This window comes from Streptopelia decaocto (assembly GCF_964273445.1).
Source record: "Streptopelia decaocto genome assembly, chromosome: 6".
NCBI classification, from domain to species: domain Eukaryota; kingdom Metazoa; phylum Chordata; class Aves; order Columbiformes; family Columbidae; genus Streptopelia; species Streptopelia decaocto.
In genome coordinates, this window is record NC_138660.1 from 43,712,585 (window position 1) to 43,740,060 (window position 27,476).

Genomic DNA, 27,476 nt, shown 5'->3' on the forward strand with positions numbered 1-27,476 from the left:
GTATTTTTAGTGTGTTAGTATTGGGAAATGTTAGACTGCGTCCATATTAGTCATCACTTCTTAACTGGTAACTTTAGGTGCTCTTCCTTTAAAGCTTCATTCAGGTTGAATTTTTCAGTATTTCCTTGAAAAATACAGGTTTGAGTTAAAACAGTTCTTAGATGAAGATATACCAGTTACCTTTTACATAACTGACTGGCCCTCATTTTCCACCAAGGAAAAGGATCAGTGGTAATTCCTACATTACTCTCCCTCTTTGTGCTATGGGAGGTTGACAGAATATTTACCTGATCTGTATATACTTCAGTGCAAGAAAGCTGTACAAAAATCACAGTGCAGGCAGAATACAGATGTTTGAATCTTTTCTAGTACTGTTTACAAGCTGGGCGAAAACCTGTCAGTTGTTACACAAGATGACTTGTCATGAAACTGAATAATTTAGGTAATTATTGTGGTGTTTTTGTGAAATGTCAAGAGACTATAGTTTTGGGGTTTGTTTTGTGTTTTTTTTGGTGTTTTTTTTTTGTTTTGTTTGTTTGTTTGTTAGTTCAGTAAATGCTGTTTAAATCCAGGTGTGAAAATGAGAGTTTCTGTGTGTCATGAGCCAATTCTAAACTTTTTTAAGTTAGACACCATTCAACACTGGAGTCTTTCAAGTCTGCATAAACAAAACATGAACTACTATTAATAGTTAACCACTTCTGCGGGGGCTGCTGTTTGTCTGTCTCATGAATCCAGCAGTAATTTTGAACAGAACAAGTCCCTTCCAGTTATGAATCAGCTATGGTCAGACTAACTTGCTATAAATGCAGGAAGAAAATGTGTTTTTTTCTGCAAACCTGTCCTTCCTCAGCCATGTATATATTCGTTAAATGAACAATAATGCCGCACTCATTAATTCTTGGGTAAGGGAGGAGAGGGAGCATTAGATACAGTTGTTACAAATTTATTTTCCAGTAGATTCCTGAGCTGCTGCCATGGCTTATGCAGTTCTGGACCCTGGAAGTTGGTTCAAGGAGACGCTTCTACTGTAGAAATACCTTTGTAACCTCTTATGTTCTTATTTATCTTATTGCAGGCTTGCTCAGTTTGATCACTAAGTTCTGTACAGTCTGTGTTTTTAATTTTTATTAATACTTGTTACAGTGTTTTCTCTGCTCTAGTAGTTTTTCATAGTTCCTCCTTTTTTCAACATGTAACCCATTTCTGAACTTGGCTGTTGCAAATTTTTAGTTTCAACAGATTTTTTTCTATATTCCTAAAAACTGCTACCCTCTCTTCTCTGCGGATTTCCTTATTGATAAGGAGACAGTAAAAGATGCCTGAACACTTAAGAAAAGGCTTCTTTATTAAAGTTTTATTCTTGTTGAGAGATGGTAGCTAATAAGCTACCATTGAATCAGTATAGCTTCTGAAGTATTATTTTACATCCACAAACTTACCATTTTCATCTTACATGTAGGATTTAATGTGTGCTCACTGGCAGTGTAGCAAGTGGAGAGAAATAATTTTTTGACTCCAAGGGTACATATGAGAACCAATGCTCAGTTTTTAAAAGCACTGAGGTATTTTTCCTTTTGCTTCTGCATTTCCACTCCAATTTTCAGATTTTCTGCCATTCAGAAACAGAGAAGGGTGGACAATCTGTAAATAACTGTTGCTTTAAACTATGACTCCCTCTTAGTTTCTGTGGAAAGGACATATCATTTCTCATGTAGCACCAATGTTTAATTCTTCTCTTTAGAAATATAGTTATTAAAAAAGTGCCTTGCTGTTTTCCAGCAACAATTATTCCCCAAAAAAGAGAACAGGAGGGGAACACAACTATTGCAGTGGGCCACTTAAAGCAATAGATGCTTTATGAAGATGTGGAAAATACGTGTGTATCAGTGGATCTCTAATACTCTTTGAGGAGTTTGCACAGCTTTAGAAACAAGGGAAAAACCTATTACAATTAAGATGCCAACACATGTTGTATAAACAAACAGTGTAGCTTTCAGCTACTCCAGATTGTGGAAAAGTCACTTTGAAACTGATTTAATGTAGAGATGAGTATTAGTTTAAAAAAATACTCAAGGATGAAAAGGAATACCCCTATACTTTAAGATGATTGATTGAAGTTGCGGTGTAATAAGCTATAAGCTCAAGCACTGTATCCTCTGGAGTATGTTTGGATTCATTCATGTTCTTCACTTCATGTGCAAATTCCCCTCCTCACTTCTCATACTTCCTCTCCTGTTCCTTCCACCAAAAACACCTGCCAAAATATTTGATTGGATTTTGAAATTAAGATCTCTTTTCTTTTTGCTGGTTATAGGCATTAAAAGATTAAGGACAGAGAGAAAAAATAGATAAGGTGGTTTGCTCAAAATGGCAAATACATACTCTAGAAGAGTTGCTCCAAATTAAGTGGAAGGATTCATCACACCTACCTTTGCCTCTTTTACTTAATCCTCTCATGAGTTAACAGCCAGTTAGGGGAAAATATTTTGCTCTCAAAACCCTCTGCCTACAAAACATCACTAGTGATACCCTGTACTTGGAGGTGTGGTGATAATAGAAGAGTCGACTGCATACCTGATTTCCTTCATTCTAGAGCACTTGCACATTGACCCTTTCAGGGAGCTCTGCCAGTATTTATTTTTCATGTGATCTTCTTGTATTCAGTGGATTTGGCTTCAGTTCCAATCCAAGCTATGAGGAAGAACGTTAGTCCAAATCCATTTTGGTTACTGGTTCATACCCATGTGACTGAAGAGTCAATCTTTCAGAAGAACAACCAGAAGAGAAAATTTCAGCTTTCTGTAAAGATCCATTGTTTGGTTTTGTTTTAAACTGTACCTTTCCAGGGACTTTCTTGAGAATCTGTGTAGTCAAATACAACCCAAACCACAGTTGTAGCACATCAGTATCAACTAACGTGTGATCTTACTCTAATCTTTTAATGGGCATATAAACGTGAGGCCAGCTCTTTCAATATTTTTGTTGCTGATATTGTTTGTGTAACTTTTACCAGAAGGGTTTGAAAACACATATGAAGATTAAAGCAACCAGTTGGAAACGTTTACCTTAATTGTGAGGTGACTCTTACGTGTTTGTAAGCAGTTCCACATTTGATGAATGATGAATTTAGAGAATGTGCCCCGGGCAGCCCTTGTGGTACAAAATCCTCCTTTGTTCAGTCAGTGTTTCTGGGAGGTGCTGTGTTCCAACCAGAGCTACTGGGTACGTGCTCACCTTGGAAGCTCACCAGGTTTCTGACAGGCTGGTAATGCAGGAGGTCTAGGAGATGCTTTTTAACAATGTAATCTAGATTTGCAAAAATAATGCTTCTGGAAAACTTAATTTGGGTTGCTTATGTTGAAAGTTCTAGATGAAAAACCGTGACAGCTACAGATGTGGTCTATGCTCTGAGGCTTTGGCAATGCCATAAATATCAATGTGGAGAATGAATCCTCACAACTGCGAGGTGAAATGTCTGTTGTGATTTTCACAGCAACTTTAAAGTTTGCTTTTGTGCTGGATTTTGAGACCATGTAACTACAAAGCATTTCTTTTACCTTAAAGCTATGACATTACCTTTCTAATGACTTTTTTCCCCCCAAAATAGGAGGGAAGGACAGAAGAAGTGGCCTCATTCTGACGATTCCATTATGCCTCGAACAGACAAGTATGGACGAGCTGAGTGTCACACTAGACTACCTTCTGAGCATCCCAAGGTGATTTCAAAAGCATTCTGTTCAGAGCTGCCTTATTTTCCAGTGGTGGAAGGGATCTTTTTATTAGTTTTTCTTTTTACTTACGTTTTTACACCAAATGAATTTTACACAAATGCTCGTTTAAAATGTGATACCTTGTCACTGAGTTAGAAACATACATCACAGTAAACTAAGGGCTGTCTGCTAAGGCTTGCTTATGTCCCATATGTGTGTGGGATTTTTGTTTGTTTTTTTTTGTTGTTTTTTTTTAGTGAGGAGGTCTTGTTATCTTTTGTATTTCCTCTTTTCTTGGGACATGTTTGGTCATTCCTTTTTGATGACAATGTACTTAAATTACTATGTAAATTAACGAGCCGTTCTAATGAAACTCCTAAGCTTGCAAAAAGTAGCATTGCCCAAAATAAAAAAGCTTCCTTCTCTTTCTTTGCTAATCTTTGTAGCTTGTAGTGCTTAAAGGGTGCACTGAGTCTAAAAACATATGAAGTCTTACTGAAGTTAGTAAGCAACTCAAGTGTTTAAAGTAAAGATACTGCTTATATGTGCTGAGTGACGACTTGAGTATCCTGACATCTAGACCTTGCTATAAAATTGTTGAGTTCTATGCATGTAACCATGTAAGCTTACAGTGACAGTGCTTGGTCCCAGCTTAGTTAACTGCATTTTTTTAAAGAACCAGAGCATAGCTTTGTTTTATTCTCTTGTACCACTGATTTAAGAAGGAAAGAAGCCTCTCAGATAAACGCTTGCTTTTGTATTCCTCTTCTGGAAACAGGAGCAATGGCATAACGTGAGATTGTTTAATGTACTTATTGCAAGTTATAAATGTTTTTAGAATGTCATTAAGTGATCTGGGTGGGTTGGTTGGTTGTTTGTTTTAGCGACAGAGGAGAGGGAAGCAAAGAACAAATTCAAGTTGCTTACAGGTAAAACATCAATAGGTATATGAGTACATTGCACAGCGTTTTAGTCACGGAAGTTTTAGGATTTTTCAAGCAGCTTGTTTTTTGTAAAGTGATGGACATCCCAAATGATCATCTGTGCAAGTCATCTCATTGACTTAAGGACTTGGCTGTATTTATGGAACAGATGCAGGCATTGTTATTCTAGCAAGCATTAATTATTCCACAGTCTCATCCTGATGTATGCTTTTACATTTATTAGTGTAAAAATAACTGTCTAAAAATTCAACCAAAGTACTCTTTGTACAAGCTGGGAAATCTGTTTGAAAGCAAAGTTTAGTGTTCCCACATCTAACATTCTGTTTGTCAGTCATGGAAAAAATGACCTCTCTTTTATGGTGGCAATATGGAAAAATCATTGTTGTTTTTGTTTGCATGTTGTTTTTTGGTGGGAAATGCAAACTTTTTGGCCTAAATATTTGCCTTATTTGTTCTGGAAAGACTTGCTGAACAGTGTTTGAAAAAAGCAGGGGTGTGGGGAGGGATGTTGTCACAAACCCAGATAGCTGTCCAAGAATTGTTACTTTTTTTCCCCAAGTTCTATGTGTAAGGTAACTTTCAATTCAGTTATGCATGACATATGTTGTAACTGTAACTATATTGAAATATGCATTCTAGTGTTGATGGATAGCTGTGTCCAAAAGCTGAGAGGCATCACTGTCTATAGAGTCTTGGGTAAAATTTCTGGGGGGGGGGGGTGTGTGTGTAAAGCTTTCCTAAAACTTCAAACAACTTATTCCTCCTGTTTAAGTCTACTGTTATGCTTTTCTTTGATGCTATTTTAAATGCTTGGATTCTGAAGAGGCCTTTTTACTGAGAGGCCTCTTCAGAATCCAAGAAAAACAAATGTGGCAATGCTGCACTATTTTCTGTGCATACTAAAGTTTGCTTCCTTTGTTGTATTCTCTGTATTGTGGCTCAAATCACCAAATGTTTTTTTATTTTAACTTTCATACAAACATTTATGTTTGTGTTGGCTGAACTTTTCAGAAGTGGTAGCTTACTTTTGAATTTGCTTGTTTGTTTGTGTGGTCTTTTTTAAAATAGATTTAGTAGTAGAGAAGAGCAAATGCTGGTACTGCTAAATTCCACTGAGCCTAAGGAAGCCATGTCTCAAGGTGCTGCAGTAACACTATTCATCTTGTTTTAAAAGCAGTGATAGTGTGCCTTTTGAGTTCATTCTGATTAAACGTTGCGTGTGGAGCCTGAATGTTCAAGTGCTTCCAGAGAAATTGTGTGTGATCTCAGAGGTTCCTTAAAGCCAAAAGCATGTATGGAGTGGCAGCCAACTTCATAATTAATTTTTCCTAAATAGACTAGTAAGGTGCTTTTTCCCCTTTTTTAAAATTCCAAGATAAATTTGTCTTCCACCCATGTGTGATGAATTACAGTTTAAACATGAAATAAATAACAGTTAAATTTCTCAGTGTGAAATATAATGCTTCCTGTTACTCAGAAGTTGCTTTTTTTTTGGTAAGCTAAGGAGATCACAGAAATGGCTTTGTTTTGTAATGGTAGATTTTGGTGCTAAAGATTACATACTGCTTTTCTCCCTCATGTAAATGTCATGTTTTTTAGTTACATGTAACTTTGCCGGACACAAAAATTTCAAGCCGAGACATGATATCTGATGTGGTAACTAATGCTAAAATTATGGGCTCACTTCCGTGTCCTCTTCTGGCTGTGGCTGTGCTGGTTGTGAGAAGGTGACGCTTCCCAGCTGTTGGCGGTATCCAGAGGTTGCTGCCACTGAACACTGCCCAGCTGTTGTTGTGAGCACATTCTTGCCAGCTTCAGTTACCAGTGGGCTGGAGCAGTATTTGTGGGAATGCACAGAGAGAAAGTTTTCACTATTTTCTCCCATTTGCTACTTGAGCAGGAGTGCCTTTTAAATTTTAGCTTTGCAGCTATTTTCAGCAGGGTTTTTTTTCTAGTATGCACAGGCTCAGACCTTATTAGAAGAAAAAGAGATTATGTCAGTCTAAAATAATCTTTCTTGTAGATCCATATGCAAAGCCTCTCTCCTTGTAGAGGTTTTTTGTGCACTGCAATTTCTAGTCCATTTGTTCGGGAAAGAAATTTAAGCATGTTTAGATGGTTTCCTGCTTGGATTTGCATCAAGGGATATGCTGCTGTATCCTCAAATCTGCACCAATTCACAAGTAACCTTGTGAAAACTCACATCCCTTTCTCTTCCTTACAAAACTCTAAATCAGCCTCTTTCTGAAGTTTATGGTTATAAAACCTTTCCAGAGTTGCTAAAGTTTAAATAAATGTTTGTATTATGAAATACCCTTCATTGTTACTGAGAAATTGTAACTTGGAATATCTCTTAATATGCTTGAGCATTAAAATTGAAAGTTATTGCTAAATAAGCAAACTTAAGGTTTGTAAGACCATGTTTGTATAAGTAAAAAAACTATGTAGTTTTATTTTTCAGTAGAATTGAAATACAAAGGCACTATGATATGACACTTGTTGATGTGTTTTTCTTCTTTTAGTGAGAAATGTAAAGCTAGAGGATTTACTGTGATAGTGGATGGAAGAAAATCTCAATGGAATGTGGTAAAGACGGTTGTGTTAATGCTACAGGTAAGTAAATTTTTATATATTCATAGTTGACTGATTTGTAGATGTGAACCTAATAGCTGTAGAGGCAGTGATTTCTTTATTGAGAAGTAAACAATTTATGGCCTTTTAAAACCACAAATGTGGTTCTGTGTCAGAGTTCTGTGCAGGAAGAAACAATCTGAAACAATCTCAAGTGAGGGACAAGTCATTATATTCTGACAACACGATTGTGGGACTTTTTTCTAAAACAGAGTTTTAGTTAAGAAGTACAGAAATATACTCCTGGCATTGTCAAGTGTGAGTAGTAAGAATGTCTGCAGGGCAACAATTCACACCGATGGTGCAGCTGAGCAGGTTCAGATGCAAAATGCTGCACTACTTAGTTTCCATTGGAATTGGCTATAGTTGGTTTTGTTGTGTGTGATAGTCCCAACCACAAATTATATTGTGGATGCTATACAGACTAGGAGAAGATAAAAGTGCCAATTCCCAGTTAAAGAAAATCACAGTAGTTTATTTGGTTTTTCAGAACTGTGGGGTTACAGTAAATGCTGCTTTTTTTTTTTTTCCTGCTAAACAGTATAGGTTTCTTTCTGGCCTCAGTGGTCAAAGGAGATGCAAGATACAGCACTCTGAATAGCCTTTTGTACTGCACAGATTATTTCTTTTTATCAGAGTAGTTTTCCTGTCAGTCTCAGAAAGTGTGTCAGATACAAATAATTTTGTTTTGTTGTCCTGCTGGCTCATTGTTGCTCCTGGGCTTTTTAAGTCTGTTTCAAGGTGTCTTTCACCTATTTTTGAGTAAGATAGCATTCCTATTAATAGAGTTGTAGTAATTGGATCTGCTATATTCTGATTATGATCTTGACTGAGCTTTCACTTCAGCTAATGTGCAGTTGTCACATTTAGTGGGACCTTCAGCTAGTGGGGAAGGCAGCTCTTTGCCCATGCTCGGATTTCAGTGGCTTCCTACCCATGTGAAGCCTGCGGAGGCACAAGTTGCACATCTGTATCTTTAATTTGAGAAGGAAGCAATAAATAAGATTTTCCTATGTGAACTAATCACTTGTGCAGACCACTTGAGACTTCTCTCTGCTTGGACACATAGTTCTCGAAGATGTTGGCTGGTCATCAGACAGACACTTCTGTGTTAAAAATACTGTCTACTTTTAAATAGTTTTTACATATTCCTTAAAAGGAAGGGTGCAAGAATGAAATAGCTTTTTTTTTCCCAGTGCTATGATTTCTCTGTTGGTCATAGTTAATTTTTTCAGAATTATATTTTTATAAATAAAAATGGGGTATTTCAGGAGAAATCCCATGGATTTATGTCAGTACTGTCATTATCGAACTGTTGCTTATTGCTGTAGCTGATGACTTGGGAGTAGTCAAGAGTCTCTGTTCCTTGATCTGCATTCAAGGTGATAACATAAAATCAACTTGTTAGATGAAATTACTGTTTTAGGCTGAGGAATGTTTTTCTGGTAATGCTTTTATGAGTTAATGTGCTGAAATGTTAATATTAAGCTCTTTCATTCTAGTCTAAGCAATATGTACTAGAGAAATATAGTATATAATATTGAGATGTGATCTAATAACAAAGTATACAGTTATTTTCTAACTTTATGATTACTGTTTCATCCTACATAGCAAATTACAGTGGTAGAAAGCTTTGTTCTTTAATATTTTTTAAATGAAATGTCATAAATAAAATCAAGTCTAGCCAGTAATTAATGTTTTTTTTATACTGATGTAGCATGGACTAATAGTTAGGCCTCAGGACTGGGAGTAAAGAGGTGAGCTTTTCTGTTCAGTTCTGACATGATTTTTGCTGTGAAATGTAGTATAATCTGCTGCAAAGTGGGATGGCACCAACATGGGACGTAGATGCAGCAGACTTTGTTTAATTTCCGTCTGTAAATTCTAGGTTCTTGAATAGATGATGACATGCAAATGGAATTAAATTCTGTAGTAAATTAAGGTTTAATTTTGCATGTTTTCTTCATTTTAATTTGTTTTACAGAACGTTGTTCCAGCTGAAGTGTCACTTGTTTGTGTAGTAAAGCCAGATGAATTTTGGGATAAGAAGGTTACGCACTTCTGTTTTTGGAAAGAGAAAGATAGACTTGGCTTTGAGGTATGTAGAAATTTTGCCTACTTCAGGTAAAAGTACTGTTTCTGGAATTCAAGAATAATTGCATGAAAATTAATGTTTCTAAAAAATAATTATATTCCAGATGCTTTGTGGATACCCTTAACAAAACACTGTGGCCTTTTAACTTGTTCCTACTTCAAGAAGAATGTTAAATTAAGTAGGTCTCAAATTAGAAATGTGTGGCATTCTTTGCTCACCAAGAGGAAAAAGCTGTTTGATACATATTGTGGATGTTTTGAGTAAGAAATGGTTGTACAGGGTTTAGTGTGAATTTTTTTTCATGATTCTTCTGTAATAGACTGTAGAGATGCATGTTGTGTGGTGTCACTAAATCAGTAGTAACCATTCTGAATAACATCTTGTTGCCGTTGTATGTCTTCTCTCATTTTTTGAGTTGACATTAATAGCAAAAGTTATAGGTCTCCTCATTTTGCTAAATATAAGCTGATATTGTTCTTAGCTTGTGAGGCAGAGTGTGTGCAAGAGATTACAGACTAATGTTAGCAGTTCCATTCTTTTATCTTTTTGGGAGGTTAATGGAAACCTCAGTTTTTCCTATTTCAGAAAATTATCTGTATCATCAGTCTTTCCAATTGTTTTTGAAGCTAATCTGGTTTGAACTACAACAAGCTTGCTGTGATGACCAAATAATAAAATGTCTGCTTGTTCTGTACAGCAAAGCTCTTGGAGAGCATCTTTTTCATGGAAGATACTGAATAGAAAAGCATTTTGCGGCATTGTCTAATGCTGTGTAGTGCTTTCTCATGGCAAATTTATAGCGTTCTTGAATACTCTTGTAGAAAACTTAGTTCAGGGAAAATGAGAATTGGAAGGTGGCTGCTGAAAGGTTATGTAACTGCTAAATAATATAAACTTAAAAACAGTATCATCCAGATATAATTCTGTCAATGTATATCAATTTCATCTTGTTAAATCTTGTATCAGACTTTACCTAGAATACATGGCTTCATTTTTGGAAACAAATCCTGCATGTGAAAGTGCTCTGAAGGAGTGTGAGGGGCAAGGGGTAGGATTTTTCAATCAGATGACCAAACACTTCATTTTTTGCTACTTTAGAGTCTTATAAGTAAGGAATTCCCAGATGTTTGCCTTCAGATTGTTTATCTTACAAATGAAGATCATATTTTCTTTTTGAGTAGTTCTTTAAAGACAGATTTGAAAAGTAGCCCAAGTTCAACAGAGCAATCCAAAGAATCTCTGAACAGCCACTTGTGTGTTTGAAACTCTGCAGCCAGCAAGATATTCACTAATCAAGGAATTGAAGTGCCTGAGATTTTGCTATGGGAAGTCATTCCAACTGTGATAGTCTTGTGACTTGCACTACAGTTAAACTCTCTTGGGTTTCACAGTTTGTCCCTTCACCTGAATCCCTTGAGGGGACTGGCAAGGAGTTGTGGTCAAAGTTCATCAAAAACATGTGTGGTGGTGTCCGCCTTTTATAAACTAGCCTATTTTTTGGAGCACATCCAAGATGAGAATTAAAAAAGAACCTGAACCAAACATCTGTACTCGAAGGGATGGATTAAGAGCTTGTGTTCAGAAAGTGACTTAAGTGTGCAATATTCAGTTTCACACAAATGCTTTCAGGACGTAAGGTAAACCCCGAAGTTCAGAAAGTGGCAGTAATAAAGGTGAGCCCTCCTCTTTAGCAGTTCCTACTGCCTGATTAAGGCTCTTTTCCCATGTGCACACCTGTAAATATGGTCCTCGGACAAGTTCAGGAAGCCTTTGAAGTTGTGGTATAACAGAATTATATACAGTGGTTGTTACTGTATGCATCATGGTATTGCCAGTTTGGAAATTAGTCCTCTAGAAGATTCCTCTTGGATTTTTCTTTAATATGACTAGCTAGAATCTATTTCTAGATAAATAAGCAGAAAGCCTACAGAAAATATTTTAACGAAGCAGGGATAATCTTACATGGCTATGATAATAAAATGATTGTTTTATTTAACTTTAAGGATTGTCTAACAGTCATTAAATGGTAATTCTGTAATGAAATTTAGTAAGCTTGGTAATTTTATGAAGCATGTTCTGTGCCAGTGATAATGTCTGCATTGTTGGCATAGGCCACTGGAGTTGTGTAACTGAACCTTTTGGTTTCTGTTTCTAAACTACTTTTCTTATTACTGAACCATAAACATTTTTCCTGGCCTGAAATTTTGATCCAAGATTCTCTTAAATAGTAGTTCTGAGGTTTTAGGAAGAAGAAAATAATTAAAGTATTAGAGATGCATTTAACATAAACATGTATCAAAATGTGTCAGTTGTAAGAAAAGTAGTCAGTGATGTATAATTTTACAAGAAAAATAATCATAGCATTAAAATGCAGCAGCTGCTTCCTAGGCAAGAGGAAAACTTCAGATTTGTTCCCTAGCGCCTCCTTGTACCTTGACTTGATGCGTGGGCAGATCAGGAGTTTCTATGAGTAGAGGATAACAAGAAGTAGTTGCTGAATTCTCATTTTGATTAATAGGTGTTTGTTCTTGAGCTCCCCTTCTGCCTAATTTAGAAACACTGAAACAGGGTGAGGCTGCTGGCTTGCATGGGGTGGGGGGGCTACCCTCAGCTTTGGGGCAGTTGTCATCTAACTGAGGTTGGATAATGAGTAGCTGTTGGTATGGAGGTTTGTGAGATATTTTTCTAAAGAAACTGTGTAATACCATCCTAGATCATGGCTTTTTCTTGTATCTTGCACTTTCTTTGTTTTTTCTGGTGTGTTGTGTTTGGTTGTTTGTTTGGTTTTGTTTGTTTACTTGGTTTTGTTGGTGTTTTGTGTGTGTGTAATAACTTGTATTCAAAAACGGCATTCTTCATGAAAGGACAGGGAAAGCTGAGACAACAGCAGGAAAAATCTTGTGCTTTCCCAGATAATGAAGAATCACCCTTGGTATAAGGCAAGCCTTTGTTTTTCACCATTCTTTAACTCTTACTGGGTAGTGATTAGGAAAACTGGCTTGGTAAAAATGACCCACCTTCTCTGTGCTCCAAATAACATTTGTGTTAGAGACAGTGGAATTTCTTTGCTCTATTCCTGATATGAGTGCAGCGCACTGATAGGCTATGGAAGCCTCTAACTCATGCACAAATCCATAGCTGCATAACTGTATATTATTGTCAGTAAAAACAAAGCAACACCCAACTTGTGTTTTGGATCACGGGTTAGATATGCATAATTACTAGGGAAATCCAAGATTGCTTTTGCACCGATGAAATAAATGATCTAAAAAATGTAAATGAAAGTATGAAATATCTTTTTTCACTTGAGAGTGTAATCTAATTTTATTTGAAATAAATGCACTGTAATTGTGATTTCTTAATGGGGCGTCACATCTACCTCCTACTTCCTGCTACCTGGTCTGTTTTTAGTACCTTGTGTAATATTGTCATATGAAGCCGTTAATTACAATGCCTTCCTCTCTGTTCAAAGGCAGAGATCCTCTGCTTCAGAGTGAGATGTGGTGCTGGTGTGTTGCAAAGTGCTGAAAGTAAATGTGGGAACTGAGATCAAAAGGCTACTGGGTGGATAAATGTACCGAGGGGGGCTGATTCAGCTCTGTAAAAGTGCATCTCCTTATTCCTGGTTAGTATTTGTATTGGTTTTGAACCTGCCTCAGGTCAGTTGCCATTCATCCTCCAGCAGAGCTTTCATCTATCCCTTTATCCCTCCCTAAAATGCTTATTAGCAACCAATTCATGTGTTCATTAAAGCAGTTTTTTCTGGTCCTGTGTCCATGCTTCATAACAGGAGAGTTGACTTAATAATTGTTCCAAGGGTGTCCTGAAATGTTGCTTTTGTTACATTGTAATAATTAATACTGTTAATGTATTAATAACAGGGTTTGAATATTAAAAATTATTGTGTTTTGGAGGGCTGGGAGCTGTTGCTTTTTGCCTTTTTATTAATGTACACTACATAGTGATATGAAACAAATAGCTCTTTGTTAGTAGCTGTAGTGTGTTATATTTTATTGTGAGCTTTTCACATAAAGGTAACTAGGATAACTGGAGGAAAATGTGTACCATAAGAGTAGAAGAAATGTACAAGCTTGTACACAATGCAAAATTGCATGCAGATGGGGCAGAGGGATATGCATATGTTTCATTTAAGGGACTGGGAGGGAAAATAATCCCTGAGCCTTGTTTAGATATTGGATTAGTGCTTTGAAAATCAGTTTTTCAAAAGCAGGGAGGCAGAAAGTGTGCGTCCTGGTTTCTTATCCTTGTGGGCATCATGGAATAAAATTTAGAAGTTAGGTTAGTGTTGTAAGATAAGAAATCTAGTGCTTTAAAAAAAAGAAGAGGGGGGAAAAAAAGGTGGTAAACTACTGGAAACTAGTTGGAAAAATTGGAATGTGGAGCAAAAAGGATCCTGGTGGTCTTCAGGTCTAAAGTCTGAGTAGTTCTAAGTGCTTCAGGACTGCAGTGTAGCAGCTGACAACTGTAAGTCTCTAGTAACAGTGTCATAAATTTCTTACAATCGTGTATCAGCAGAATCTGCTCTGGAAAATCTCCAGTCTGTAATGTCAAGTTATCAATATATAGAATCATAGAGAAGCCTAAAAATCACATTTTTCTGTGAAAATTTCCTGCGTATCAACCTGTTTATGGGTCATATACTAGCAAATCAGAATTCCTGTGAAAGAAATATTAGCTAGCTGACTTTTCTCTGTTATGTAGCTGAAAAATAGCCTAGTAAGATATTGTCATTTGTTTAAAAGTGTAGGAACTCTTTAAGGAAATAACTAAAAAGGTTAAATCCAATGTGATTAGACCAGTTTTTTGTAGCAGTCCCCAATTCAAGTGGAGTAACTCTCCTCTGTCTGGCTAAGTCAGTGGTACATACCTGAGTAGATAACTAATGGTCTTTGTTCTGAAAGGGATTAAATGCCTGTTATGTGGTTAAAGCAATCCTTAATGTTCCAAAATGCAAAAATCCCTACCCCAAACCCTTTTATGTGGGTTTTTTGGTGCCATTGAAAACACACTGCAGTCCAGAACTTTCTACTGTCTTATTACAAGAAGTTTTTGTACTGTTCTTGTATTTTGAAATTAACTACTGTTACCACATATATCTTTATATCTCAGCTCTCAGTATTCTACTTAGGAATTATTGTGACACACTCATCTGCAGTTCACCTTTAAAGAACAATGCTAACAAGCAGAGTGAAGAATGAATAACACTTTGTAGGAAAGCTTTAATTTTTTATGAGAACTTCCAGTCCCATATTTTATACTTAGGCACCAAAATCTTATAGCTTGGCTGGTCTTTCCCAAATATTCATATAGAGTTCCAAAGTTTATCAGAGTGATGTTTATTTAAATCCATCTCCCTTTTCATCAACATGTATCTTTGTTACTGGTGTTTTAATACCAGAGGCAATGGGTAATTTCTTTCAAAAACCTGGGCCAAATCAGGGAATTGTCCCTGTGCATCCAGAGTTCATGAGCCTGCATTTATGTCATGTTCTAAATTGAGTCCTGAAGAAGGGTGTGTTGGAAAATACCAGATTGTGTGTGCCTATTTGTCTCTTCTCCAGGATGGAAAAAAGATAGTGTGCTAATTATTAATTGTGAGCCCTAGAGGGGAAGGTGAATGAGTGAGCAAAGCCCTGAGTGCTCCAAAGTGGAGGAGGCAGTTACAGGAGGGGGGCTGACAGTCTGGTGTGAATCTCAATTCTGCTCGCTGCTCTGGGATTTCTGGTATGCCAGATTTCTGTGTGATACTGTGAATGTTTAACTTGTGTTTCTCAGTGTAATGTTACAGCAAATAATTATATAGATTAGTGTTCTATATTAACAAATAAGAATCTATCCTACTCAGTGTTTAATCAAATAGTGTTTCAAAAAATTGATCAAAACAATATTTATCATCAAACAGTAGGATGATTCTTCTCCTTGGGAAGAGGAAGTCTTTGCTTTACAGTTCCATGGCAATGAATCACTGCCAGATCAGATCTATGGGCAGCTGTGTTTGTCCGTTAAAACTGCCATACTTATTCTTGAAAAATCACGAGGAGAATAGTTCAGGCTACGTTTAAGTTTTGAGTTTGCTGGAGAATAAGCACAACTAACTTTCAAAACCAAAACAATACCCAACAGTAACAACAAAGATGAATCTGATTGTGCTTTATAAAACAAATAGGAGTCACGCTTAATAAAAAAAAAAAAAGAACTGCTGGTTTTTTTTATACAAAAGCTGCCTTCAGTGTAGTGTGAAGAATGAGCGTAGGCATTCTTTAGTTTGAATTTCTGTACAGGCTGAAGTGCACATTTATTCTTGCAAAATCTCTGCCTTGTTCATTGAAGCTTTCCCTGTATTTTTTCAAAGCTGTTTGGATATGTAAGCTGCTGGCATAACAAATCATCAAGAATCAATCCACTGAGAAAACAGCTTTAATACTGAGCCCAAACAACTTCACAAAAATTCTGCATTTTATACCTATCATCAGGCTGTGAGTGGGGAAGAGCTATCTGGACTTCCCAGTGTTTCTTGGTGGAATTTTTGGGAAATGAAAAACCCTTCTACTTACGCCTGTTTAAATGAAATTTGTCCAAAATTACCAATCAGTAACCAGATAAGTATGACCAGCTTTTAGCATTGCTTTATTAATGTTGTTTTTAAGAAAGTATTTTAGGAATAACAGATTCTTATGTTCCAGTAAGTAAATGAAAAGTATTAAATATTTTGTTGCTAGTTTAATAAAATTAGTAAATGAGGCAGTGATGTTCTGTTCATACTTAGTAAATACCTTAACATACTTGTATTGGAACAGATAATTTAAACATTATATATTATTGTACACATGTTTTTGCCATTAGTTGCATTTCTGTCACTTTTGCATAACATTGAACAGCTAATACTGTGTATAATATATACATTCTATTATTCTTAGAATAATTTTTTTTGTTTAAGATGTGTCTGATTTCATGACTAGCATCACTTGTCAATGAGGGTTACTTAAAATAAGTGGAAAACAGTGGCATGTGTTGGTAATCCACTTCCAATCCATATGAACTTCTCAGTTGGGTATACCTGGTAAGAATTCTTTACAAAGAATTGTGGACTTGGTCAGACTTTTTGGTTGTTGGATATTGGGTTACTTGAAGTGTTTAAAAAAAAAAAATCCAAACCAAAATAAAAACAAAAAAACCACTAACAAATTATAAGCAGTATAGCTGTGTGTATGTAATGATTTTGTCAGAATTGGATTTTTTTCTGCTCTGTGAAATTCAGCATATTTTTACCTTTACAGTGTTTAGAAAATGTCAGCTATTAAGAAATACTTTTTCTAAGAGATTACACCAATTTTTCTTTTAAACTAGATCTGATTTTGAGACCTTTTTACTCCTGAGGTTAAAAATAGGATTTAGTCCCCTTGTGGCGCTTCTGTACCTATTTCCTAGTATCAAGGTTTTGCTCTGATAACAGGTGTATATCACCATCCAATTTGTTTAGACCATTTTCTTAATTCATCCCAGAACTGGAATGTATTACTCATTGATATCAAGCTATGAAGATTAATACGAATATTTACTTTTCTCAGAAGGTCATGTGCTTAGATTTCACTTACTTAAGTCTTATATTCTCAAGACACGTGTGTGATGTGTTCTTTTGGAAAGTAACTGCTCTTTTTTAGATTCAGTAGCATTGACGGCTGTGATATTACACACTTGAGAAAAATCTGCCTTGTTACTGAGAACTTATACCATCCTGTCTTTCAGTAGCTCCTGGGTTTGACTCTGTGATGTTTGTATTAAGGAGCTTTTTCATTTCTTTGCTCAAGAAAGTTTGGATGGATTTTTTAACATTTTGAGGGCACGTTTACATGTCCTATTGAATATCCATAATTCCCCTCTCATCTTGACACCTACCTCTATCTTGATGCAGATGATCAATGAAAACAATTGCAAAAAACAGCATATGGTGTAGAGAGAGAGGTCAGCTTTGTACGAACAGTATTCAAAGCTCTTATTATGAGAGATAAGTGATAGTGGCATAGTTGCATAGGTCAAAATCATGTTACTAGAAAAAATAGCTGTAGTCTTGTTCCTGAGAAATAAAGGAATTTTGCAGTTGAAGCACAAGACTTTGCGGTATGTGTGTTGGGTTTTCTTTGTTTGGGAGTTGTTAAAAAGGTTGTTTGATTTTATTCAAAAATATAGCCCTTTTATTACTCCCAAAGCACTGTTCTGAGTTATTTCTGTAAAGGCTTTCACAGTGTTTTAGCAGGGCAGCATTGTACAAAGCAAGTTTGCTGATTAGAATAAAGCAGTGATGAGACCTGCTACTGCTCTTCTAGGTTTTAAAAAGAGCTAAGTACAGATGATGATGGTACTGACTCTGGTCAATAGCAAACAGGACATTTTTGAAACCTACTGCCAGTGTCACCTTATTAGCTGTCACTGTTGTCAAACATGGGCAGATCAAGTGGGAAGGGAAGCAAAGATTTAAGGTTTCAATATTTTGTGCATTTTTTTTTTTTCCATCTTACCATCTGTCCAGATCTATTCATTTCTCCCTTGGGGACTTTAAGCTGTTCACTTTAACATTCAGCTATAGTCGCTGTCCAAAGGATTTTACTTTGGATTAAGAAAACTTTTTTGGTTTTGTTTTGTTTTGTTTTTTTTCCACGAGGTAAACACAATGACTTTAAAAAAAAAAAAAAAAAGAAAAAAAAGAAAAAAAAAATCAGTCCCATTGCAAGCAAACAGGAGGATTTTTCTATATTTGTAACAGTAAATGGTGTTCATCTGTACCTCTGTCTTACCAGGAGTACTGAGAGCTGGTCAAGCCATCGTCATTCTCTTCAGAGAGGAGAAAATAAAGATGTTCTCTGTGGTTAGTGATCTACTGCAGTTTGGTAATGATAATTTTATAGGGATGACAAATAATTAAGTATGCTATTAATGAAGTATTAAACTATTGAGGATTTTGAAGAGCTCATATGATTAAAAGCTTTTTGAAGCTTTAAGCGGGAAATTCAGATGCAAAGGTGCAACACTACCTTAGAAAGGAAGACTTTTTCAGGATGTGGTAGTTTGACATTTTCACAAAAGGTCAAAGACAAAGGATTTGAAAAGTTTTAGAAATCTTTGACCATAGAAGTTTGCATGCTATAGGTGCTGAACTAAAAGTAGAGTTCATATCTTTAAAAGCAAAGTGTTTTCTGCCTGTGCAACATTACACCTACTGCTTTTCAACTTTTTTTTTTTTTTGCTTTGGCTCTTGGTCTGTGTTCTTGTGGGCTATTAATCTGTAGTAGCTGATATAATAAAAACAGTATTTCAGAAGCTTCAGAGACTTTTGCACTTTAACACCTAGAAATATCCAAGTTACTAATTTATGGAATATGGATGGTGTTAGATTAGCACTGACACTAGTCTAGGTCTAGAACAAGAGCTAAATTCTGGTCAGGAACCTCCCTTCTGCCACCACCTTGTCAAAAATTGAAATGTTTACTTTTTAAAGTCTTCAGACGGGATTTCTTCAATTTTCCCAGTGAACAGTCAATAAACAGTTTGAGAAAGAAACAGTTTTAAAAAACAAACAAAACCTAGAGAATGAATAGTTTTCAGAGCAATGTCTTAAATAATAACAAGGCTTACTATTGAGGTGAAAGTTTTTCTTTTTCAGAATTTTTTTTCTAATAAGATGCAAAGCTAATTATATTCTTTCACCAAATATAATTTGTGGGGTAATTTGGTTTAGTTTTTTGTCCGAGGATTATTTTGTTATATAGCTCATATATCTGTTACAGGCAAATATTGCTTTGCAGAAGGGGAAAAAAAAAAGGTTCTGTGAAAAAGGTTGGTAAAGCATATCTCTTGCTCACTCTCCTTCCTGAAGGATGTGTGTTTAAAAAAAAAATCAGCAATAAGTGGTCTCAATGCAGTCTATCCTTCTCTTCAGGCTGGTTTTTTTTTTGTTTGGCTTGGGTTTGTTTTTTGAGGGGGTGTTTTTTTCCTTTTAGAACCTGTATTTCAGTGATGTGAACCAGCTGCCCTATTTTCTGTAGTTTCCATACTAAGATATCCCAAATGAGTAAATTAATTTTCTTCTTTTTTATGAACTCATAGAAATGGAAAGAGAATGTAAAAATGACCTAAAATACAAGCGCGTGCCTAAAGGAGGAAAAACAAAGGCTTTATTTTTCCTGGACCTAGAGTCATCTGCGGTTTCGGCTGGTCACTGGCATTACTTAAAGAAACTACAGCCTAATTCCATTTATGGCAGCTGCCAACCATTAAGAACACAGGAGAACAGCCTGTATTTGAATGTTGCTGGAAGATGTTCTGTATGTTAAATATTAGACCATTTGTTTGGAACTACTCTGGATTCTTTAGTTGTAAGAACTGAAAAGTCACAGAGTAATTCCAATTGGAAGGGACCTCAGAAGATTCTAGTCCAGCCTCCTGCTCAATGCAGAATCATCTTTGAGATTAGACCAGGTTGCTCTCGGCTTTATTCCTGTGGGCCTTGAAGAGCCACCAAGGATGGCAACCTCTACTTCCAGCTTTTAAAGATGACCAGTAGTTGTTGAATGGCTTTTATCTCAAAACCCATCTCAGAAACATAGTATTTTCATCAATTATTTGGTATATTAGATTGGTTTAGTGATCTAACCAGTTCTAAACTGTCCTGAAATAGTGGAAGGCAAAACTCTTGAGGTAATTTTAAGGAGAAAACCTGTCTTGTAGTCTCTGCAGGAACTGGACTAGAGGTAAAGGCTCTTTCCACATATTCTTGTCCCCTGCAAGAATATGCGTATGATCTCATGGGTTCTCAGATTCTCTCTGTTTTTCTTTCTTTCTGGTTATATATTTGGCCAGTATGTCTGCTTCCATAGAGAGGTTTTTTTCCACATGAGTTATTCCAGGCGTAGCATATCACGCATCAAAGCAACCTGTGCTGCCAGCTTTTGGGTTAGGTTTATATGAATAAGGCTCAGCCAGGAGCCTCTAGAATGTAGAAATGAAGAATTTAGTCTTCTGTCTATCAGCAGACCTATTTTCCTTTGTTTACTGAAGTAGCTGATGAACTAGATTTGTCTTCTGGGAGAATGACTCAGGCTTTTAGCATACTGAGATTTGAATTTGACTACTCATTGAAATAGTGTGGTTGATCCAAATCTTGCTGAGCATATTTGCACAGTAAATGCAGGCATTTAGCTTTTATGGCACAAACTTACCTCTGGGACTCAGACATATTGCAAGAGAGCGATAAAAATACTAAGCGCTTTGCAATATGATATCCTGTTACTATATTTACTTGTGTGGTGTATGACTTAATCAAGAAGCATCAGTTACCACCAAAACAGATACCCAAGAAACACATTTCTTTTTGCTATTATAAATAGGCAAAGTGGTACGGATGATACTTTTACAGGATTGTGCATGAGATATACACTGCATGTCAAAATTACCTGTCTGTTTTAGGCCTGTGCTGCTTGCAAACAGCCATACTTCGTTTAAACGTTTAGCAGTAAAAAAGTTCACTTGCTCTGAATCACAGAAAGATCTGCTCTGTACCTTTGGACACACTTCCCAACTTTGCAGGTACTTAAGGAAAAATACACACAAGTGTACCTGAAATTTCTTTTATTGTTGCAGGTTATTTTAGTATCTGCTAACAAGCTGACTCGGTATATAGAACCATGCCAATTAACAGAAGATTTTGGAGGAACTCTCACCTACGATCACATGGATTGGTTGAATAAGAGGCTGGTTAGTTTTCTGTTGTGTGTTTTTTGTGTTGTTTTTGTTGTGTGTTCTTTTTTTTTCAAATGTTTAATTCTTGAGCCATGAAGTTTTATTTGTGTAGAAACTGCTAAGTGTGCAGAAATTGTCATATGTGTAGTAGCGCAGTTCAAATGCATGAATAGTTTCATTATGATAAATAACACTGGATTTGCTCGAAGGATGATAAAAGCTCATGTAATCAATTTGTTGAAACAACAAGTTCCTTAATGAAGCTCTTGTGTAAATCCTCACTCTAGAAGAGCCTGAGTGTTACATGTAGTCCCTACAAACGGAAATCGTTTGACTGCTGATACTAGAAATCCAAAACAAGGAGGAAATACTTGGACTTTGCAGATCTTTAGAGGTTATCTCGTAGGCCTTGGTTCTTTTGGATTTAGAGCCAGATTTTAAGCTGTCCTACACTAAAAGCGCTGTCAGTGCAGTTTCACCAGTAGATACACAGATGCAGTAAATGTCTGGGAGCAAATACACCCCTAAATCATTAATAGACATAAATTGTTTAAGCACCTGTTGGTGCACATAGCACTCCAGAATGTTTCTATCTGTTCTTCGTTAATATTTGGTTTTCAGTTATTTAAATTGAATTTTCAAAACAATATTTAATCTTCAGTGAAAGTGTGTTCCTTTCCCATGCAATCTATTCTTAAAATGTGCATCTCCATCTAGGATCTCCAGGTGGGATCGTGGACAATGAATCGTCCACAGTGTGTCCCAACTGTAGCTGCCCAAAGCCCTCAGAGATACCCTGCAGCAAATCCAACAGCAGAAATCTGAGGGCTTTCACCACATGTACCATGTTTCTGTTTTGCTGAATCTTAGCAAATTGTAACAACTTTTGTAACAACTGAATTTAGCTTGTATTTTATAAACCACTGTTGTATAAGTTGGCTTTTAAGAGCTGTCCACCACATGTCCTTTTTGGTTTTCCCTGGAAGTAGTCCTAGCTATGTTAAACAAGGTTCATCTGCATGCTATTGCTTAATAATTTATCAGTACCAAAAAGACCTGAAAGTTGTTATGTATGTCATGTACGGCACTTGATCATAATCAGTTCTGCTAAAAACAAAAACAATCAAACAAAAAAACAACCCTCAGAAGTCAGATACAGAGGAATCATCTGAAGGGTACCCAGTGTCTCACTGTACTGGCCTTGTTATCTGAGATCAGAAGTCCCTGTATTCAAATAAGCTGATGAGGGTATTTCTTTCTATATGATACATCTTCATTTTGCTTTAGTTATAAATTAAAATACAGACCATATTAGTAGTGATTAAAACCTGGAATCTTCACCAAGTTTATTATTTTAATCCATTCAAGTGAGCTCTTGGATGCTTGTGTAACATGCCTTGATTCTCTAGTGTTATTTGTAAGATTTACTTAAAGGTTTAAATTAAGATGTAAATACATCAATAAGAACTTACAGGTTTTGCAGAAATCTCATAATTTTTCAGAATTTCAGAATTCAGTCCATCTTTTTTATATTCAGTGTAACATTTACTATCTCCCAAAGGAATCTTAGTGCTTTTAAGTGTTCCCTGAACAAAGCTTTGTATTTTCTACTCTATCCGGCCATCTGAATGTTGGGAAATAATTGCACTGTGTAAAGATTGAAATATACTAACAGAACTAGTGAATGAATTTGCACTGATGCCTTCAATGCTGCCATTTATATAATTTTCATTTCTTAAATCAAACCCCACTTCTTTAGGTATTTGAAAAGTTCACAAAAGAATCAACATCCTTACTGGATGAGCTTGCACTAATTAACAATGGAAGTGATAAAGGAACTCAACAAGAAAAAGAGAGGTGTGTGACTCACTTTTTGAAATCAGTGCTTTTGGATTATAAAATTTAATGGGCAATCCAAACAATATTGAAAATATGATATGCCTTAGATATTTTAAAATGCATAAACACATTCTGAAAGTTTATAATGTAGACTACACAATTCATCAGTGTGTACACGTAGATGGATGCTCATTTGGCTGTTGGCTGCCTGCAGCTGCACTTCTGCTTAGATACAATGAATTGAAAAAAGGGGGGTAGGTGGCTTTCCTATGTGAGGAAAGAAACATACAGTCTCTTAGCAGAATCCGGTATCTCTGGCCTTAGTTGAAATTTTTAGTGCTACTGTAATACAAATTATTAATAATGTGTTTGTTAATTTAAGTAATTAAGTTTATTGTTATTATTAATATGTTTGTCACTTTATTCAAGATCAATAGATTTGAACTTCCTTCCATCGGTTGATCCTGAGACGGTACTGCAGACAGGTATAGTAAGTTGAAAAAAAAAAAAAAAATGTTGGTCAATAAAGTAACATTATTCATTTTTCAGTCCCAAGTGAAGTCACAGAGGGCACAATAATTATTTTAGGCATCACCACAATGTTACAAGCTTACCAATTAATTTTATCTTTGGGTTAAAAAAAAGTGATGTTAACAAATAAGAGGAGAAGGACTCCAAATGTGCCTCTTAAATGCAGTTTTTAATAATCCTGATAACATCTTTACAGTATTACCATAATAAATATGTTTAATTTTGAGAAATCTTTGTTTTTAGACTATGTCAATATGTTTGCCTTATAGAATGAATTCATCTCAGTAGCCACCAAACAGTGTACAATACAGATAGCATTTTCCTACACATTTCTGGTACTTTACATCAGCCTAGTTCTGAGCTGGCCATCTGTAAAAGTGAAGCATACAGTCTTCTGACTCTTTGCTGCTTAGACTCTCAGCATTAAACAATTTGGGGTTCTGTGAAATGGGGGTTTTAGGGTGGATTTCCTATTGACTGTTCATTTGTAGTACAAATTTGCTTAAAGATTTGTGCCTTTGTAGAATAGGCAGCAAGGCATAGTACTGAAGTAGCGATCAGCATCCGAGTGCTCAGAACCCTTATCCTACAGCCTCCTACAAACTAATGCGTGGGTCACGTGTAATATTTGCCACAGCGAACTACTGGCTTTACATGCCCTCTGTGTAAAATTTTAGGTTATCTAGATGTGGAATAATGTTGTTTGAGTTAAAAGTTGAAACAAAAGTTCCTTACTGTGGTCTTTAAAATTTTCGAAATATGAAGTGTCTGCAGGAATTGTCACTAGATTTTAGTCTAATTTTGTATCTTGCTCTAATGGTAAGATTTTTGGACAAAACAATGCTTCAATTTTGTGTAAACAGCTGGCTTCAAAGAACATTATTTTATACGCATTCTCTGCTTTCTTAATTATGCCATAATGATTTTTTTTTTGTGAGCTATGAAGTTTAATAACTTTAATTAAATCATGGGAGTTCCTGAAAGGCAACCTTTCTCTGTGTTAAATTCACTATATTGAAAGTTTGAGAATAAAAAATTAAACTCTTCCCAATTAAACTTTCTCATTTCCTACTTTCTCATCTCCTAAGGGTAAATATGAACTAATTGAAGTTTTAGATAAGAGGTTTCTGTCTTCCATAGTTACAAGTACTGTTGTTTACTTAAGCTCCAAATCCACATATAAAATATAGTTCTTAGAATTTGATAAGAATCTAGTTTAAATAAATGTTTTTACCTTGAAAATTTTAATCCTTTACTACTAAAATGATAAAATAAAACTTCAAAATTATCCCAGTAGAACTATGACTCGTGAAAGCCTTTAAATCTGTTTGCTCTGCAGCTATCTGTGCTTATATAAGCAGTATTATAAAAGATGAAATCCAAGATGTTTATTGCCATAGTATGGCAAAATGTATTTGAATTCTTAAGACTTGTTCATTTCACAATAATATACGCTGGGTAATTTGAAGCTGCTTGCTGCAGTCTCCAAAGCCCTTGGCATTTTGATTGTCTAGATAATAGCAGTTGAATTTAGAGTGTATATTTCTACATTTTCCTTGACATATTACAATTACTATTGTAATGGTATTTTTTTTTCTTTTAGTGACTTGGCATATTGCCATTTTAAGGCCTGCAGAACTGATGATGTGGAATTGGCACATTTTCACTTTTGCACCAACACTTCTTTAGTGACCAAACACTGTTTTATTTGCTAACTTCTTCATTGAGCTTTTGGGGAATAAATTTATCATCAGTAGTTTTTACATCTGAAAACTTTACCACATCTTAACAATAACATTTCTCAAACAGTTTAAACAGAGGATTAAATAGTCAAAACATACTATTTTTTAATATATGAAAGTCATTACAGTCTAGAGAATCTGTACCCTGATGTGGTGCTTAAGAGCACAAAGAAAGTGAGAAAAGCAAGGAAAAAAATACTGATCAAAATACTTAGTATTCAGCTCCACATTTTTGTATTATACGTGCTATAAAAATCCTGAAAGATAACAGAGGAATTATATGCTCAGTTTATTAGTGCTTCTAGATCATTCATTTAATTTAAGAATATGATTATTTTGAGATAAATACTTAAGTTGCTACACAGTATTTTGAGGTTAAACAGAATACTTATAGTTGTTTCAGACTCAGGATTGTGTTTTGCAATTGTTTCTTTAAATTAATCAATACTGTTGTCAACATGAATGTTAGTCATGGTATCTCTTTTATAGATCCTAAATATAGCACCTGATTTCTACCCTATTGTGACTGATACAACTCCACAAACTGTGGCCAGTGGGCCCAATGCATGAGAGATAATTAGCTGCAAAAGCATACCACCAGATGGTCTAAAAGCAGGTGTGCTTACTCTTAATTTTTGTGCTTGTTTTTTGAATCTAAATTAACCACATCATTATGTATATTCTTAAAGGTCATGAGTTGCTATCTGAGCTACAGCAGCGTCGATTCAATGGTTCGGATGGAGGGGTGTCCTGGTCTCCCATGGATGATGAGCTCCTTGCTCAGCCACAGGTGATGAAGCTGCTCGACTCGCTCAGAGAGCAGTACACCCGCTACCAAGAAGTTTGCAGACAGCGTAGCAAGCGCACGCAGCTCGAGGAGATTCAGCAGAAGGTGATGCAGGTAAGCCTGGCGTTGTTCTGGAATACTGTGAGGCAGAGGTTTGAGTTCAAGTCCCCAGCTGCGTTTCCTGCAAAACTAAGAATCACAGGTGGGAGCTTCACACCTGTTTTCACTCCTCAAACTGCAACATGCTACTTGCACTTCTTGCTTTACATTGTGACTCCCAGAGTGGCTTTCCAAAGGCTGCTCTGATACGTGTGGGTAATTAGAAATGTGATCTCTTGCCATCATGCTGAAGAACGCTCATGTTGTCCCTTTGCTGCCTACCATGCCAGTGCATCGCTACATTGTCAGAGGGGCAGATGCTCAACCTGTTGGTAAAGAGAGGAAGAAGCACGAAGATAAGACATTATTTATTCCTTTATTTGTCTAATGATTGGCATTTTAACTAAGTTACAGTGATAAAATTTTCTGTATTTCAAGGACACTCTGACAAGAATGAATAGAAATGTTCCCAATCAATTGTGTGCTAAAGGTTGCAATGTATTGTTTTGGTCCTCTGGAAACAGGCGTGTAATTAGCACTTTCAACATTTTCTTTGCAGAGTGTCAGTAGAGAAAATTAAGGAAAGAATTAATTTATTCCTCTTGTGTTTATTATTTGAAATTAGATTTATTTATTTTTAAGCTTCTGTATAGTTTGACTATGCAGAAAGTGGAATGGATATTACTTTTGACCTTTCAACATTGACATTTTTAATGCATGAGGAGTGCAAATCAAGTACTTGCACTTCACAGCATTTGAGACATCAGTAAAGATAAAAACTAATCAATCTACTGAGGAAATAATTTCCATGTATGTAGTCATTCAGATTATGATAAAAAATGTAGAAAACAAATGTAATCTTTTGATATGTTGAGCTGGAAATAATTAAAAATATGTAAGAGATTAAAACAGTACTATATAGAACATATTAGTATGGCTGTTGCTATAATCAGGTGAGGTTTTTTTCTGTGTTATAGTGTTGAATAAGACGTTCTGATCGAAATGAAATTTATAACATACTTTCACAATCTGCTATTGTTAATGCATTTAAATAGACTTGTTTACTGGGACAGGAGGCACATTTTGTAATATTTTTATTAGAAATAGTTATTTGTTTGCTCTGTCTGCACTATGGATGCAACATGGTAAATAAGCTGGGTCACAGTACACACAAAAAAAGCGTTTAGCTGTTTTACCTAGCTAGTCAGTTTTTATAAAGTGCGTTTACAAGCTCTCTAAATGGCATATAAATGTATGGGGGAAAACTTACTAAATCTAGAAATTTATTTAGTTTCATTTTGATTTACGGGAGAAAATTAGGCTAATGGAGGAAAGAAAGAA

General features: G+C 35.8%; 1 protein-coding gene across 4 annotated transcripts in view; it reads left to right on the forward strand.

Annotated features, from left to right (window-relative positions):
• The window catches only part of SESTD1 (SEC14 and spectrin domain containing 1), a 58,220-nt gene that overhangs the window by 14,064 nt on the left and 16,680 nt on the right, over positions 1-27,476 (forward strand). For all 4 annotated transcript variants that reach the window (XM_082055817.1, XM_082055815.1, XM_082055818.1 and 1 more), the window contains 7 exons: positions 3,611-3,719; positions 7,180-7,270; positions 9,273-9,386; positions 21,039-21,152; positions 22,897-22,994; positions 23,406-23,461; positions 25,939-26,150. In XM_082055817.1, coding sequence (XP_081911943.1) covers positions 3,611-3,719; positions 7,180-7,270; positions 9,273-9,386; positions 21,039-21,152; positions 22,897-22,994; positions 23,406-23,461; positions 25,939-26,150 — 794 coding nt within the window. The remainder of the gene's footprint in view (positions 1-3,610; positions 3,720-7,179; positions 7,271-9,272; positions 9,387-21,038; positions 21,153-22,896; positions 22,995-23,405; positions 23,462-25,938; positions 26,151-27,476) is intronic.